This window comes from Cupressus sempervirens, chromosome 5 (assembly GCF_028749045.1).
Source record: "Cupressus sempervirens isolate cs-2001-9-10 chromosome 5, ASM2874904v1, whole genome shotgun sequence".
NCBI classification, from domain to species: domain Eukaryota; kingdom Viridiplantae; phylum Streptophyta; class Pinopsida; order Cupressales; family Cupressaceae; genus Cupressus; species Cupressus sempervirens.
Window position 1 is genome coordinate 316,677,140 of NC_143122.1, and position 16,272 is coordinate 316,693,411.

The 16,272-nt window shown below is 39.4% G+C and overlaps 2 protein-coding genes across 3 annotated transcripts in view; both read right to left on the reverse strand.

The window, feature by feature from the left end:
• The window catches only part of REV1 (DNA-directed DNA polymerase), a 264,062-nt gene that overhangs the window by 194,658 nt on the left and 53,132 nt on the right, over positions 1 to 16,272 (reverse strand). The gene's annotated exons all lie outside the window — the stretch shown is intronic.
• LOC149555923 (uncharacterized) lies at positions 3,252 to 8,505 on the reverse strand. Its single transcript, XM_089833754.1, has 4 exons — positions 8,276 to 8,505; positions 4,438 to 4,747; positions 3,899 to 4,316; positions 3,252 to 3,793 (listed from the first exon to the last, which is right to left on the reverse strand). Exons 1-4 carry the CDS (start codon positions 8,503 to 8,505, stop codon positions 3,252 to 3,254), a joined length of 1,500 nt encoding a protein of 499 aa, XP_089689880.1.

Genomic DNA, 16,272 nt, shown 5'->3' on the forward strand with positions numbered 1-16,272 from the left:
GGTTCTCTAGTGAGGCTACTCCTAACAAGGGTAGAGAAAAATCTCCTAACTAGGTGGCACTTAATAGTGTCTTTGTAAACTCCTAATAGGGTTAAGCTCCTAACAGAAAGTGCTTTAGAAGAGTGCTAATTATTTGTGGGTACTAATCCCCACCCCAGTTTTGATCCAAGTTGGGTTTCCACGTAATCAAAATCTTTGTATCAAATGTGTGAATTTATTCATGTATTGGATGTTTCACTTGATATTTTGAGTTGATTTACTAGTTAGCAATTTGAAAGGTGAAAAAGTTGTTTAATTTGTTGATTAAACCCCCTCCCCCCTCCCATAGTAATGTTATCACTAAGGACCAAGAACTGTTATTGTCCTGTATTGTGGAGAAAGCTTAACGGCTTGAGAAAAAGACCCAAGATGATGGAAAAGGAGACTCCCAAGTTCTCAAGAGGAAACTACCCACTATGGTGTAGAAGGATGAAGCTCTATCTCAAAGGTGTGGGAGAGGAGTACCGGAATCATGTGGTCACACGATTTATCACTCCTGTAGGAATTCTCAATGCAAATCAGTTAAGGGTACAGCAAGAACACACAACTACAACATATGCCATTACAAGTTCTCTTTCAAATGCAGAATATGTAGATGTCAAAGATCTAGATACAGCTTGTGCTATGTGGCAGAAAATGAAGATACTCTATGCAGGAGATGCACGTGTACAAGAGGCAAAGCTGGATAGCTTAAAAGGAAAATTCGATAAAATGAGGATGCTAGAGAATGAAAACATTGAGCAATAGCCAAAGGATCAAAGTAGTTGTTGCTATCGAGGTGCTGGTGGAACAGTTGAGGAAGATAATGTGGTAAGTAAAATTCTTAGAACCATGTTGCCCAAATAATATGCTATTAGAGTTTTGGCTATTCAAGAGGTTAAATCTTTAGGCACAAATGCATTCACTATGTATTCACTAATAGGCTAGTTGACACCTTTTCAGCTTAGTAACTTTGATAATAGTATGCCTAAGACAAAAGCTACTTTTAATGCATCTATGACTCTTGCTCCTGCAAGAAAATAAAGAGATTGCTCTAGTAGTTCTTCTCTTTATGGTTATGATTCTGTTTTGATTGAAGAAAGAGAACAGAAAGAACTAGAGGTATTACTTGCTAGGAGATTACCTAGAGGAAGTGGCTAGTACAACGGTATTCTACCTTTGAAGTGCTTCAACTGCAAGAAGATTGGAAAGATGGATAAGGAAAAGAAGTACAAGGAAAACGAGAAAACATGTTACATTGTTGAAGGTGTTACCGATGAAAACTTTGATGGAAAAGAGGAAGAAGAAATTTTATTTGTTGCAGTTAAGGAAGATCTTACTGAAGTTGATAAAAATGTTTTGATCTACAAAATGAACAGTAATGAAGAATGGATAATTGACAGCGGCTGTTCGCATCACATGACCAGTGATGGAAACAAATTCATTGAAATGGAAGAATGTGATGGAGGTGTAGTGAAGTTTGGAAACAACAGTCCTTGTGTTGTGAAAGGTAAAGGTACTATTGTTTTAAATGACAAAACACAGTGTGAAGATCTGTATTTTGTTGAAAGACTAAAAGATAATACGTTAAGTGTTGTTCAGTTAAATAATAAAGGATACAGATTGGAATTCAACAAAGGAATGTGCAAGATTCTTCGAAAATCAGGAGATGTGATTGGTACTAGTGAACAAAAAAGAGGTAATTTATTCCAACTAGATTCTGCTAAAAGTTGTCTGATTGCTAAAATTGTTGATTGTTGGATGTGGCATAAAAGCTTTTGTCATATCAACTTTGATAATTTGGTCAAAGTAAGTAAGATGAAACTAGTAAGACGACTGTCGAATATTAAAAAACGAACAGTGTAATGTGCAAAGAGAGTCAGCTTAGAAAGCAAACAAGTTCTAGCTTTATTAATAAGAGTAACACTTCTGGAAATATTTTGGACATAGTTCATACCAATCTGTGTGCTCCCTTAGGAACTCAGAGTTATCATGGAGACATGTATTTCATGCTATCTGTAGATGATTAATCAAGGATAATGTGGGTTGTATTTCTAAAGTGTAAATCAGATGTGTTCTACAATTCAGATCTTCAAAGCCTGAATGGAAAGAGAAACCGGTAAGAAGCTAAAATGTCTGAGATCAAATAGAGGTGGTGAGTTCACTTCAAAATGAATTCATTGCATCCTGTGATAAACATGGATTAGAAGTCAAATGTCATCTACCAGGACAACTCAGCGGAATGGAATCATTGAAAGAAGAAACAAGTCCATCATTGATTGTGCAAGAACACTGATGTTGCAGAAAGGTGTTGCTCAAACCTTTTGGAGAGAAGCGGTGAGCACTGCAATCTACACACTGAACTAGGTACAACTGAAGAAAAGTACAAACAAGACACCTTATAAACTATGGTATGGTGCATAGATCGCATACTCGAACTCGGAGAGTACTCGGAAGCCCAAATTTTTTGACACCGTAAAAACTCGGCAAAGACTCGGCAACTTAATAAGTTTTATTACTTCTTATAAAACATATTTCCTATTTTTCAAAATCAATTACAAAATATATCTAATGAGACTATGAGTTTAAAAACCATAAAGAGGTGTTCACTGTCAGACCTCCAGCACTGTCCTAATTCATTTCCCGATCTCAAACCTAGCTGGGCAGCAACACAAAAACATTTCTATCACTGCTGTAGCACATCCACGGTCCTTCACAGCAATTTCAACCTACATTTTTGCATGTTTTTATGTTTTTATTCCTTCATACTTCGAGTTCAGACAGTTCAAAACTTCAGAGTGTTGTTTGGAAAACATGTAGATCTGTAACCAGCAACTACTTGCTAGACAACTAAATAAATTGTGGACATTCCTACGGTTGTACATCTGACCTGAACTTTGTTGTTCACTGAGGGATTTCCAGTGTTTTTCCCTTAAAATTGCAATTTGTGCAAGCATTATAAATGGTTTCAATTGGTTTAAGTTTAGAAAACACAAAGGAATCTCATAAAAAATACACAAATATATCACAATTTCTCATGCAAATATCTGATTGTTCAAACTTCAAAACACGTTGATTACAAAATGACATCATCATATGAAGCTGGATAGTGGAAACAAATACAAAAGCTTACTACTAACTTACTAAATAATATCTATTATTAATTTATGATTGTTTTATTTGAAAATCACCATCATAAATTTCATATCTAGGCACTTAGATATTAAAAGTTTTCATATCTTCCTCTTCCCCGCCCTAGAGAAATAATGGGAGACAGAGGGTACAGTCGGAATCCTAATGCTTGAAACTGGCTCCCTGCTTGGTTTAGTAGATTGTGCTTGTGGCTCCACCATGCTAGTAGGTGGAACTGGCTCCTCCTCCACCACATCGATCTCATCTAATCCAATCTCCCCTGCTTCTGCAGCAGGCAAATCCTCCATAGCCTGCCTCTCCATGTCAGCAATCTCATCCTCCGTAAATAAGGAGGGATCATTATCCTGCACAGTCCAATCATTGTAGGGATCAATGTCATCCAAATCAATGGGTTCATCTGGCTGATCCTGCACCTTTTTTGTGCGAAGCCGAAGATTATACTGGACAAAAACAAGATCATTCAGGCGTTTTTGTGTCAACTTATTACGCTTCTTTGTGTGAATGGCATCAAACAAACTCCAGTTTCTCTCACAGCCAGAAGCACTACAAGGTTGAGACAAAATTTGGAGTGCTAGCCTTTGCAAATTAGGGGTGTTTCCACCAAAATCTTCCCACCAAGAGCCTGCAGATAAGATATTCAGTTTGTTTTGTAAATAAACAATATTCTGATTTCTATTAATAATTGAAATTCATAACTTGAAATATATCAGAATTCACTTTTTCTTACTTGGTGTTTGGATCCCTCTTCCTCGTACACACATTTTGGAAGAAAATAATTGACTCCTAGCTGCCTTATAGTTCTGCAAACCTAAAAGGATAAGGTCTCTTGTTGCACTTATAGGTGTCATCCTCTCAATACATGTGATTAGACCCTCCATAACCTCCCCATTATCATCCGTGAAGCTACCAGACTCAGAGAAGTAGAACTTGGGGTTGAGAAAGTACCCTGCTGCATGAATGGGTTGGTGGAGTTGATTATTCCACCTTCGATCAATGATGTCCCAAATAGGGGCAAATCTATTTGCATCCCCCCTATAATAGTGTTGGATGGCCTCTTTGGCCCTATCCATTGCCTCATAAAGATATCCCATCACATTTTTCTCACCCTCCTCCAAGCGCAAGACCCTCACCAATGGCTCAGTCAACTACAAAGTACAAAGTGGAAACACAAACTTAAATTACAACTTGCAATGAAACAAAATGCTTCTAAAGTTCACAAGTAAAATTGAAGGATTCAATTTGAAAATTAAATCAAGTGGAAGTTACCTTCACAATCTCTAATGCTCTACTTGCAAATTCACCATCAAAAATTATTTTTACAATCTTTTCTCCATCAGCCTTCTTTGAGTAAGTTGAGTCTACCCATTGCTGACTCACAAACATTTGCTTCAAGGGAGTCAATACACTAGTAATGCTTTGCAATGTTAGGAAATTTGTTGCTGTTGGCCGACTGGATGGTTCCGGCGGTATTTTGTATTTTGTAGCCAACAGTCCGGCAGTATTTTGTATTCTGTAGTCGACGATCCGGCGATGTTTTTGTATTTTGTAGCCGACGGTCCGGCGGTGTTTCTGTATTCTGTAGCCGACGGTCCGGCAGTGTTTCTATATTCTGTAGCCGACGTCGTTGGTGAATAGTTTGTAGCAGATAGAATATTTGTGGCCGACGGACTCCTTCAAGAAGGTTCAGCGGTAGTATTTATATCCTGTCTGGGATCATTGTAAATCATCATTCATCTACTATTGGGAATAATAATATAAGTTTTGTTGTTCATGTTCTATTGTCTGTATGCGTTCATTTTCTTTACCTGTACAATAAACATTTGGCGTCGTTGCCTTATGAATCTGGAAGGTGGGAGGAATGAAGATTAATGCCAAATCAGCTTAACAAGGATCGGAATAAGGCGAAGGGAAAAGATGGAATCCGTACTGCGCAAGAGAATTTAATTCTGGCACAGCAAGCCGAACGCCGACGGAGATTTCAGAAGATTGCCGATGGACACCGGAGCACGGAAGAATTGTTGGAGGAGACTCGGCAACGGGTGGAATTGGTGGAAGAAGCACGGGAGGAGTTCTTGAACTTGTGTTCGCCAAGGGAGGAAAACTCTAACAAAAGAGCATCAACTTGCACGGCTCGCAGTGCCGACGGAGCACGAGCGTGGAGTGATCTCTTCGTCCAGGATAGACTTCCGCAGGAAACAATTTCAGAGGATCCTTCTTCTTCACCAAGGTTCGCAGCTGTCAACACCTCCGGTGCAGAAGTGCAGACCGCCGGTGTGGGAGTTCAAACTGCCGGTGTAGGAGCGCCGACTGTGGGAGTGTCGATCGTCGGTGTAGGAGTGCAGACATCCGATGTGACAGTGCAGACCCCCAGTGTTGTGATGGCAGGACCCAAAGAGAAGCTACCGAAATTTGAAGGCGATGGTACAGCCAACCCCATCCGACATTGTAAGACATGCGAAACGATCTGGCGAGCAAATGGAATCATAGATGCCGACGAATGGGTCAGGCAATTTCCAGCAACCCTATAGGGTGTCGCGATTAATTGGTTGTCGGATATGGATCCGCAGAAACTGGATACATGGGATAAGATTAAAAAGGAGTTCTTGGCAGAGTTTAAACTCTTGCGGGATGATAATGAAATCGTAGCAGAAATTTTCAATACCAAGCAGGGGAAGCACGAAACTGTTCGTGTCTATGCCAGGAGATTAAAAGACTTAATAAACAAAATGGAAAGCAAGCCGGCGGACGGATTGCAGAAAAGATGGTTTGTGGACGGCCTACGATCAAAATTGCGGAGGAAAATAAAAATTGTCCCACCTTCATCATATGTGGATGCGTATAACAGAGCACTGTACCTTGAAAGTGAACAGAAGACAAAGAAGAAGAAAACTAGCTCCTCTGATTCTGATGACGACGAGCCTGCCGGAGATGATAGCAGCGACGATGAAGGCAACAACAAGAAGGTTTGTGCCCTACAGAGGGATATGGTTCGCATGATGAAGGAGTTTAAAAACATGCAGAAGGAGCCAAAAGGCAGTGAGCTGTGGTGCACGAAGTGTAAGACAGAGGGGCATACTAAAGGATCATGTCCCAAGAAACAATTCTGTGACATTTGTCAGATCATGGGCCATTCGACAAAGGAGTGCCCCTTTAACATGAAGACAAGAGGATCTCTGCAGGTGTTTCTCACACAGGAGGCTTCCCCGTCAGGTAGTAGTGGAAACACGAATATCACCGGTGCTACATCCGGAGGATACAGGAATAATAGCAAAGGGCAAAATAACAACAATACAAATAATAACAATAATAATGGGAGCCGAAGTCGAACTCAGTATGATGCAAATGGACGGCCGATCGTTCAATGCCGAGCGTGTAATTTGTGGGGTCATTTTGCGCGGGATTGTACAGCGGCAAACACACCGAAATTATTATGCAGATGGTGCGGACCCAGCGATCACGAAGATTCCAAGTGTCCAAAGGCTGGAGTAAACTTGATCACTGTTGGCACGGATGTAGAGGAGGTTCTGGCAATTACACGGAGGCAAGCGGAGGAAAAGAGAAAAGTGGGGGAAGCGCAGGCGGACATTGCAAAGGCATCGTCGGCGGGGACATCTCAGTTGAAGGATATTACTGGCACTTTGGCAAGGAACTTCGCAAAACAAAACATTGTACGACAGATCTTACAAACGAAGATACCAGTCAAGATAAGTGACCTCCTCACAATACCCCAGTTACGGACGACCATTCTGAATCATACACCGTTTCCAAAAGCACCGGAGGACACAGGAAGGGATAGTAGGGAAGTGATGACAACAGACCCAATGCTGCTGGCACTCACCTCCGGACAGCATCCGGCGGTCGTCGAGATGGGGATTTTGGGAAATGTTTTGACAGAGACAATTGTTGACGGAGGGTCCGGCGTGAATGTCTTACCGAAGGATACTTGGAAGAAGTTGGGGAAGTCGACGCTGTGGCCACCTGCATTTCAGTTGCTCACGGCAGACCAACACGGAATCAAACCGTTGGGAATTCTGAAAGCGCAACCGGTAACAATTGATATGCAACCATTTTTATTGGATTTTGTGGTCATCCCATTAAAAAGAAAAGGCTATGATGCTATTCTGGGACGGGATTGGTTGGTGCAAGCAAAAGTAAAACATGATTGGAAACGCAATACCCTATCAATGGAGCGTGGAGGCAAAAGATTCATAATTGACCTGCACACGCAAATGGTTGGCGAGAAGGCAACATTGTCAGCTTCTGATAGTGAAGGCGAGAGTGATGACGAAGGAAAGAGGAGAATGGAACCGGATGAAAGAGTATTGAGACTTGACGGAGGATCGAATGACGACGACCTGGACTCGGTGAATGGCCTTTACCACTAGCAGATAGAAGACTACGAACTCTTTCCAAGTTGCAATATGCTAAGGGTCGACGAAGATGAGAAAAAGGAGGAAAATGAATGTCCGTAGGAATGCAGGGAAGCGGAAGAAGGAAAAGCTGACATGGCTGAAGCTAAGGGGCAGAACATACAGTTTGAACACAGAAAAACGAAAGATCCCGCTGTCCGGTACATGGTGAATAGACCGCGCGGAAAGAAAAGGTCACACTGCAGCATAAAATTAGTGGAAGGGCACCGACAGCAAGGAAATAATCCAGTTGCGGGACGACCGCAAGCACAGTGGGCGACGGGGGTGGCACAGAACAAACGTAAGGCGTACGACGGTCAGAATGAAATCAAAGTGGAAAAGTTTAAGGGCAGATGGGTTGGACCATATCAGATTCGGAAGGTCGGCGACAATGGAGCGATCAGATTATCAACTTTGGATGGGCAGAAAATACCTCCAGCAGTCAACAAATCCAAATTCAAAATATATGGTGCCAAGAAGACTCCGTCGTTGTCACAGGATGGCCAGCTGACTCTGTCGTCGTTGTAGAATGGCGACGCCTGGAGGCAAAATGGAGGTACCTCTGTTATTTGATTTCTTTTAGAAAAAGAAAAAAAGAAAAAAAAAAAAAATTGAAAAAAAAAAAGAATTTAAAAAAAAAAATTGAGAAAAAAAAATTGAAACAAAAAAAAAAAAAAAAAGCGGGCCCCGCGGACAGAAAGGCCCGCGGACTGGAAATCCCACGGGCAACTGCCTGTCCGCGGGCAGAGAAAGTCCCGCGGACAACTGCCTGTCCACGGGCAAAGAAAGACCTCGCGGGCAGCAGCCTGTCCGCGAGAGTGGAGCGGACTGTTCGCAGGTTGTTATAAGCCCCGCGGGCAGCTGTCCGCGGGCACAAATTTTTTTTTAAGTCCTTTGCCAAGCAAGCCCGCGGGCTTAAAATCATTTCCGCCAGAATTTATAATAGTCTCAGACGGTAAGGGAAAGACCGCGGGCATAAAACTTGTCTTTCTCCGCCGGTAACAAGGGAAGGTCCGCGAGCAGTCTTCGCTAGTAAAAAGAAAGGCCGTGGGTAAAAAACATTCCCGCCAGACTCCATTCCCTCCTCCAGCCAGACTTCCGCGGGGAAACAGAGACATAAAGAAGGGTGCTTGTTCTGCCAGAAGGAGAAGAATTTCTGTGTGCAGAGGGATTTGTGGTGGATTGTAGAGGAAGTAGTAAAAAAAAAAAAAAAAAAACGACGACAGAATCAAGTTGTTCAGAATGAGTGACAGATGATGCCAAAGGGAAGGGGACGCATCCATGGTTGCCAGAAAGAGTGCAGAATCGGCAGATAATGACAGAAATGGTGTGTTCCGTGCATTTATGTGTGGGTTGCGCTGCCCCAGGACCCCGCGGGGGCGTTGCCCCCTGGACCCCCAGTCGTTGCGGATATCAGTCATGGGAGTCTGACCAGTTGAGAAGAGTTGAAGTTGTTGCAGGCATGGACCGTTTGTGTACCAAGGCACTGGGAGTAGGTGTTGGTCGGGAGACTGTCTTGGTGGATGCGTAGAGAGCTCGGGAGGAGCTAATCATCCAGTTGGAGGCAGTACAACGACACTTAGCTTAGTGGACCCAGTGTTGGAAGCAGAGAAAGCAACACAAGTGGCTATCAAGGTCAGCTTCAGGAGACAGTATTGTGTTAGCAAAGGCTATAGGCACGGGACGAAGTGAAGCGATGTGACAGAAGCAGATTTTTCTTGTTGTAGTCACTCTAATGATATATTTTATTTGTTAATGTCTCAGATATTTTGTAATTGTCGTCCGGAGACGACTTTTCTTTTTGGGGGGGATGGTGTTAGCCGACTGGATGGTTCCGGCGGTATTTTGTATTCTGTAGCCGACGGTCCGGCGGTATTCTGTATTCTGTAGCCGACGGTCCGGCGGTGTTTTTGTATTTTGTAGCCGACGTCGTCGGTGAATAGTTTGTAGCGGATAGAATATTTGTGGCCGACGGACTCCTTCGGGAAAGTTCGGCGGTAGTATTTATATCCCGTCTAGGATCATTGTAAATCATCATTCATCTACTATTGCGAATAATAATATAAGTTCTGCTGTTCATGTTCTATTGTCTGTATGCGTTCATTTTCTTTACCTGTACGGTAAACAGTTGCAAGCCTTGTAGCTCCCGATCGCACAAGTTCTTTGCCCTTGGTGTGCTCTCTCATCAATTGAAGAACCCATGGGTGATTATATATATATTTTGTTATATCTCTTGCTTCATCTACAATTGGTTTCACCCAATCAATTTTGCCTATGTCCTCCAAAAGAAGGTCAAGGCAATGAGCTGCACATGGGGTCCAAAATAGTGTTGGATGTCTCTCTTGAAGCAACCTTCCAGCTGCCACATATGCAGCTACATTGTCTGTAACAACTTGGACAATATTTTCTATCCCTACCTCTAAAACAACCTCCTCTAACATTAAGCTCAAATTTTCTGCATTCTTTATAATGTTAGAGGCATCAATTGACTTAAGAAAAACCATCACTTCATTTGAAACCACTATAAAATTGATAAGAGTGCGGTTTCTTCCATCTGTCCAACCATCTAAAAGAATTGAGCATCCATACTTTTGCCATTGCTTCTTTTCAACTTGAACAATTTCTTTTGCATCTAGAATAGCATCTTGGAGCAACCTGCCACTTAAATCTCTTGGGCTAGGGACCTTAAAACCTTTGCCTGCAATTGTTAATGCCGTCACCAAACTCTCCCAATATGGACTCCTAGCCACATTGAAGGGAATGTTGTTATAATACCAAAAGTTTGCACAAGCCTTCTTTGCTTCCTTATGTACCTCCTTATTCCATCCAATTGCTTCCAATGAAGGTTGTGACCCTGGCTCATTTCTAGGCACAAAATTGAATTTGATTGACGTGGTAGAGGATGATTCACCACGTATACGTGGACCACGAGTAGAGCCAACAATGTGTTGCACATCCATCTCAACTATTGTTTAACGTGACAAAGTGGGAGCAATGGCTTCTTGTATGGCTGCTTGTTGCCTTGCTCTCTCCAATTTCTTTTCATCTAGTGCTGCAAGGAGGGCTATCATCTCTCGTTGGACCTCTTTAGGACACTTTTTACATGGCTCGGCATCACGACAAGGAATGCCTGCAAGATGGTATTTAAGGCGATTTATGCCTCCACTATGCTTCTTCATGCACCATGTACAAATAACAGTCCCTACTACCGGTCCCATGATGCCATGTTTCCAAGTGGGGTCACGACTTCCAGCAGGTTTCCTTCCAACAGATTGACTAGCATTATCCATGTTCGGAGTAGATGCAGAGCCAAATGCCATTGTGATAATTAAGCAACCTACAACATAAATAGTAACCAAAAGAAAAATATATAAGCATGGAGGTAAACTATAAAATTATAAACAGTTTTCACTAAATTTATTATATTTACAAACAATTCATTAATATGAATGCCTACTTCATAAAACTTTTTGTAATGATTATCAAAAATATAAAGTTTATTTAAATCTAATACGTTTATTAATAGTCACAAAAAGTATAATAAAATATATTGTAATTAATTTATAATAGATATTATTAATAATTATATTGATTAAAATTTAATATAATCATTATAGACATTTTTAAATTTGTACACATTACAATTTTAATGATTTAAATAATAAATAATATTAATTTCTATTTACATCAATATTAAAAAAATTTAAAAAGACAATAATAAGGAATGAAATTAAAATTATAAATATTTTAACACTTATATATCTATATATTTAACTTTAAATATATTAAGCAATATTAAAATATTCAGTAAAAAAATATTTAAATTAATTAATAATTTAATACAACTCCAAGATTAAAATTTTCACATCTAAATAAAAATTAGTCACGTACTAGATAAATAAAAATAGTTATTCTATTCAAGATAGGCAATGCAATATACATAATTTTAAGATAGGGTAAAATAAATAAATTTTAATTATATTTTGATGTAATTTAAATGTTTTATTATCAAATTATTTAATACTTTAGAAATGCATCATTTTATACCAATAACAATTTAATACTAAAATATTAAAATATTTGAGCCTATATTAATATTGAATCATTTACATTTATACAATGTTTAAACATTTAAATCTAACATTTTAAATATTTATACAATGTTTAAACATTTAAATCTAGCATTTTAAACATTTAAATTTTAAACTTTTAACTCATATCGAAGATCACATGCACGCAGAAGGCAAACAAACGTCAAACGCAGAAGCATTTTAAACATCGAAGATCGCACGCATGCAAACGCAAAAGGCAAACAAACGTCAAACGCAGAAGCTGAACTGAATGCTGAAAATGGTGGAAAAATATGAACACAGAAGTTAGAAATAAGAACGCGCTACAGGCAGAAATGCGAACCTTATTTCTGGTGACAGGAAAACACTCAAATCCTGCTGTGTATTTTCTCTGTTCTGCGAGTAGGGTTTTTAAAGACTCGGATGAAGAAAAAAAATAGAAACTATGCAAAGAGGAAACAACAAAAAATCTGCATCTTTCCCACACTTTTTCTATTTTTTTCCAGCTCCTAACGACGAAATTGTTGCCGCATTTTAGGCGAGTTTTACGGTTTTTCCTTGCGAGTTGGGCGCGAGTTAAGTGTGAGTTTTCATCCATGACTGGCGCGCGAGTTAACACGCGAGTTGCTCACTTTTAAACAAAACCAGCGAGTACTCAGACACTCGTTGAGAACTTGCCGAGAGTGTAAACCATGGTATTGTAGATCTCCCTGTGTGACTTATTTCAACATATTTGGAAGTAGATGTTAAATAAAAAGAGATGACTTCTCAGGAATGTTTGGCTCTAGAGGTGATGAAGGAATATCCCAAGGCTATTCCACTAAGAGAAAATCTTACAAGTACTACAACAAAAGGACAAACAAGATGATAGAAAGTCCAAATGTAAAAGTTGATGAGTACTCTAAACAGAATGATGAGTCTAGCAACCGAGATCTAGAAGACTACAAAAGATTTACCCACATGTAGCCAATTAAACAAGATGATACAACACAAGCAATAGTAGAACAAGAGAACGTACAAGAACCATTTCTAGTGGATGAAGAAGCTCCCAGAACATAACCGGTACTACCAAGGTGTGTCAAGCTAAATCATTCCTTAGACCAGATAATTGCTGATAAGAATGTTGGCGTGTTAACTAGAAGAAAAGCAAGAGAAAGCACATGTCTATTATCTCAATTGGAACCAAAAATTGTAAAGGACGCTTAGGCTTACAAAGTTCAGTGAATCGAGTGGGTAAGTATCACCTAGGACCTTTTATCACATCATATATCAACTTTGATGCAATGCCACCTTTTCTTTTAGTCGTAATATGATTGGGTGGGTCAATGGAGGTTGACCACTGGCACTCAAGAAGCATTCCAGAGATTAAATCCAATTATTTTGTGGTCAAACCATTGATACGAAAGTGAGAACCAATGGTGACTTAACTCAAAGGCATTCAACGAACTCAATCATCCCTCTACATGCATGCGAAGACTACGTAAAGGCCATGAAGGAAGAATTGGAACAGATTGAAAAGAACCAAAAACGGACTCTAGTGCTGAGACCAGTGGACAATAATATAATTGGAACCAAATGGGTTTACAAGAAGAAGATGGATGAAACATGTCAGGTTGTCAGGAATAAGGAAAGGCTAGTTTGAAAAGGTTATGCACAAGAGGAAGGACTAGATTATGGAAAGCCTTTTGCACTTGTGGCGAGACTTAAAGGAGTTAAAATTTTACTTGTATTTGTTGTTTACAAAGTCTTCAAAGTTTATCAAATGGAAGCTATGTCAGCATTTCTCAATGGAATTTTGGAAGAAGGGGTATACATAAAACAACCTGAAGGATTTGTCAATTCAGGAAGGAAGAATATGGTGTGCAGATTATAGAATCTCTTGTATCGACTGAAACAAGCACCCAGGGTATGGTATGAAAGGCTACATTCATACTCGATCAAAATTGGATTCACGAGGACAAGTGACAAAAACAATGTGTACCTGAAGATAGAAAGTAAAGACAAGCTACTGATTGCAAAAATATTTATTGATGATATTATCTTTGGAGATAATGATGTGATGAGTATTTCATTCTCAGAAGAAATGAAAAATGAATTCAAAATGTCTATGATCGGTGAGATCAAATTCTTCATTAGTTTGCAGATCTATAAGTCAAGAATGGTATTTACATCGCTCAGACCAAGTATATAAAGGAGATATTGAAATCATTTGGTCTAGAACACTCCAAACCAGTAGGTACTCCAATGATAACAGGTTGCAAGCTATCCAAAGAAGATGATTCTAGCAGTGGATGAAATATTAAGATCCATGATCGATAAGCTACAATATGTAGTGCAGAAGAGACCAGATATAGCACAGGCAGTTGGATTAGTAGCAAGGTTTTCCTCTAATCCAAAGGAATCTCACTTGATTGTAGTCAAGAGAATCTTCACATATCCAAAGGGAACTAAAGAATATGGTTTATGGTATGGACACAAAAGAGATTTCACACTAAATGCATACATTGTTGTTGATTGGGCAGGTAATGTGGATGATAGGAAAAGTACGAGTGGTGGTGTATTCAATCTAGGAGAAATACTTTTTTCATGGACGAGTAAGAAACCAAAATGTGTATCTTAGTCTACAGCTGAAGCAGAGTATGTAGTTGCTGCAATACATTGTACACAAGTAATATGGATCAAGCAAATATTGGAAGGAATACAAGAGAAGATAGATGAACCGATAGTTATCTATAGTACTATAACCATTTCAAAGAACCCAGTGATGCACTCTAATACCAAGCACATAGCTGTCAAGTATCATTATCTTAGAAAATAGGTTCAAGAAAAGGAGTTGAAGTTGGAATATGTGCCAACTAGGGACAAGTAGCAGACATATTCACACAGCCACTACCCAAGGATATGTTTGAGTACATAAGGGGCAAGTTAGGGGTAAACCATAACTCACTCACCAAAGTTAAATTAAGAAAAGGCAAAGCTGCATCAATTCAAGCACCATCATTAAATATCTTAAACTTTGAACTTGATGTGCGGATGCTACTCCTTAAGGGGAGTAGTTGTAGAATGAAGAGGTGTGTACTTAAGAAGTAAAGGTCAAGGAACAGATTGGAATAGAGGGGAGCAGATAATGGGTATACATGTACACCTTTGATTGTTATCAAGGGGGGAAAGATAGAACAGATCCTAAGAGATTTAGAAGACCTAGTGAATGAGAGAATGAGAAGATGAGTGAAGGGGAGAGATTGAGTAGAAAAGAAAGGAGAGAATGAAGAGGAATGAAGTGCAGTGAAGAGAGAAAATTTGTAGAAGATTAAAGTTAAGGTAAAGACAAAAATGGAAACATTTTATTTCCAATAATTGTCAATGAACAAATTTATGCATGAAGTAAAGTCCAGTATAATAGGTGTTGCCATCAATCCCAAAGGGGGAGAATGTTGGCATTACTGATGCAATTGTTAGAACATGTTGATGATGTGATGATGGAAACAATAGGTGATGATTTGAGTCCATGATGATCTGTTATTGTGCAACTACTATGAGCAGTTAGTCACAATCGACAAGTGATTTGACTACTTTATCAAATCCATGATGAGTGAAGTGGAACGATCATAGGAGGATATTCACTAGATAATGAAGTTGATTTAGTTACAATAGCAACTCACTATCAAGACATGCAAAGCATTTTCAGGATGGAAAGGTGACCGATGAAATAGTTTCATGATTGACAAGTGACCGGTAAAGCTATGACAAATAGGTTAAAGAAGACAAAGACGAATTAACGAAAAATGATTTCTTGAGTAACCATCGGTAACTTGGAATCAATGATAGGTGGCAAGGTTGCCATGACTTGGGCTTAGTCAATTGTAATCTGATGAAGTGGATGCACCTATGGAGGTGATGTCAAACATCATAGTATCGAGATTGAATTCATAGAGACGATTCTACAGGAAATTTGTGACAAGTCAAAATATGTTGGACCTCTTGCACAAAATACTATGAATTAGTGGTGCAATCATATTAAATGGTTGGTAACATAAGATAAATCTTATGGCAGTTAGATTTAAGCGGGATATTAGGATTTCCCAACATTAATACATTTAGGGTTTGGTAAAGTTGGTAGAATCGGCAAAAACTAGTATAAAAGGACAAGTTTGATATTGTTGATTGTAGTCCAACTTGGTGAGGTTGCAATGGGGTCAGTCAGTTGTAATCTGATGACATGGATGCACATGTGGAGGTGATGTCAGATATCACAGTGATCGAGATTGAATTTGTGGAGAAGATTCTTTAGGAAGTTCATGACTAATAAAAATGTGTTTTATACTATAAATTAGTGGTGCGGTCATGTTAAGTAGTTGGTAACATAAGATAACATCTTATGGCGGTTAGATCTAAGCAGGATATTTGGATTTTCCAACATTAGTACATTTAGGGTTTGGTTAAGTCAGTGGAAGCAGTGAAAACCGGTATAACAGGTAAAAGGACAGGTTTGATGTTGTTGATCATAGAGAAGAGAAGTGAATTGATAAGAGTCAGAGAGCTTAAGCAGATATGATCAAGTGGAGATGGTGTTATTTCACATATCAACTTTTTTGTTGTTCCCTACAGTTACAACACGTGAA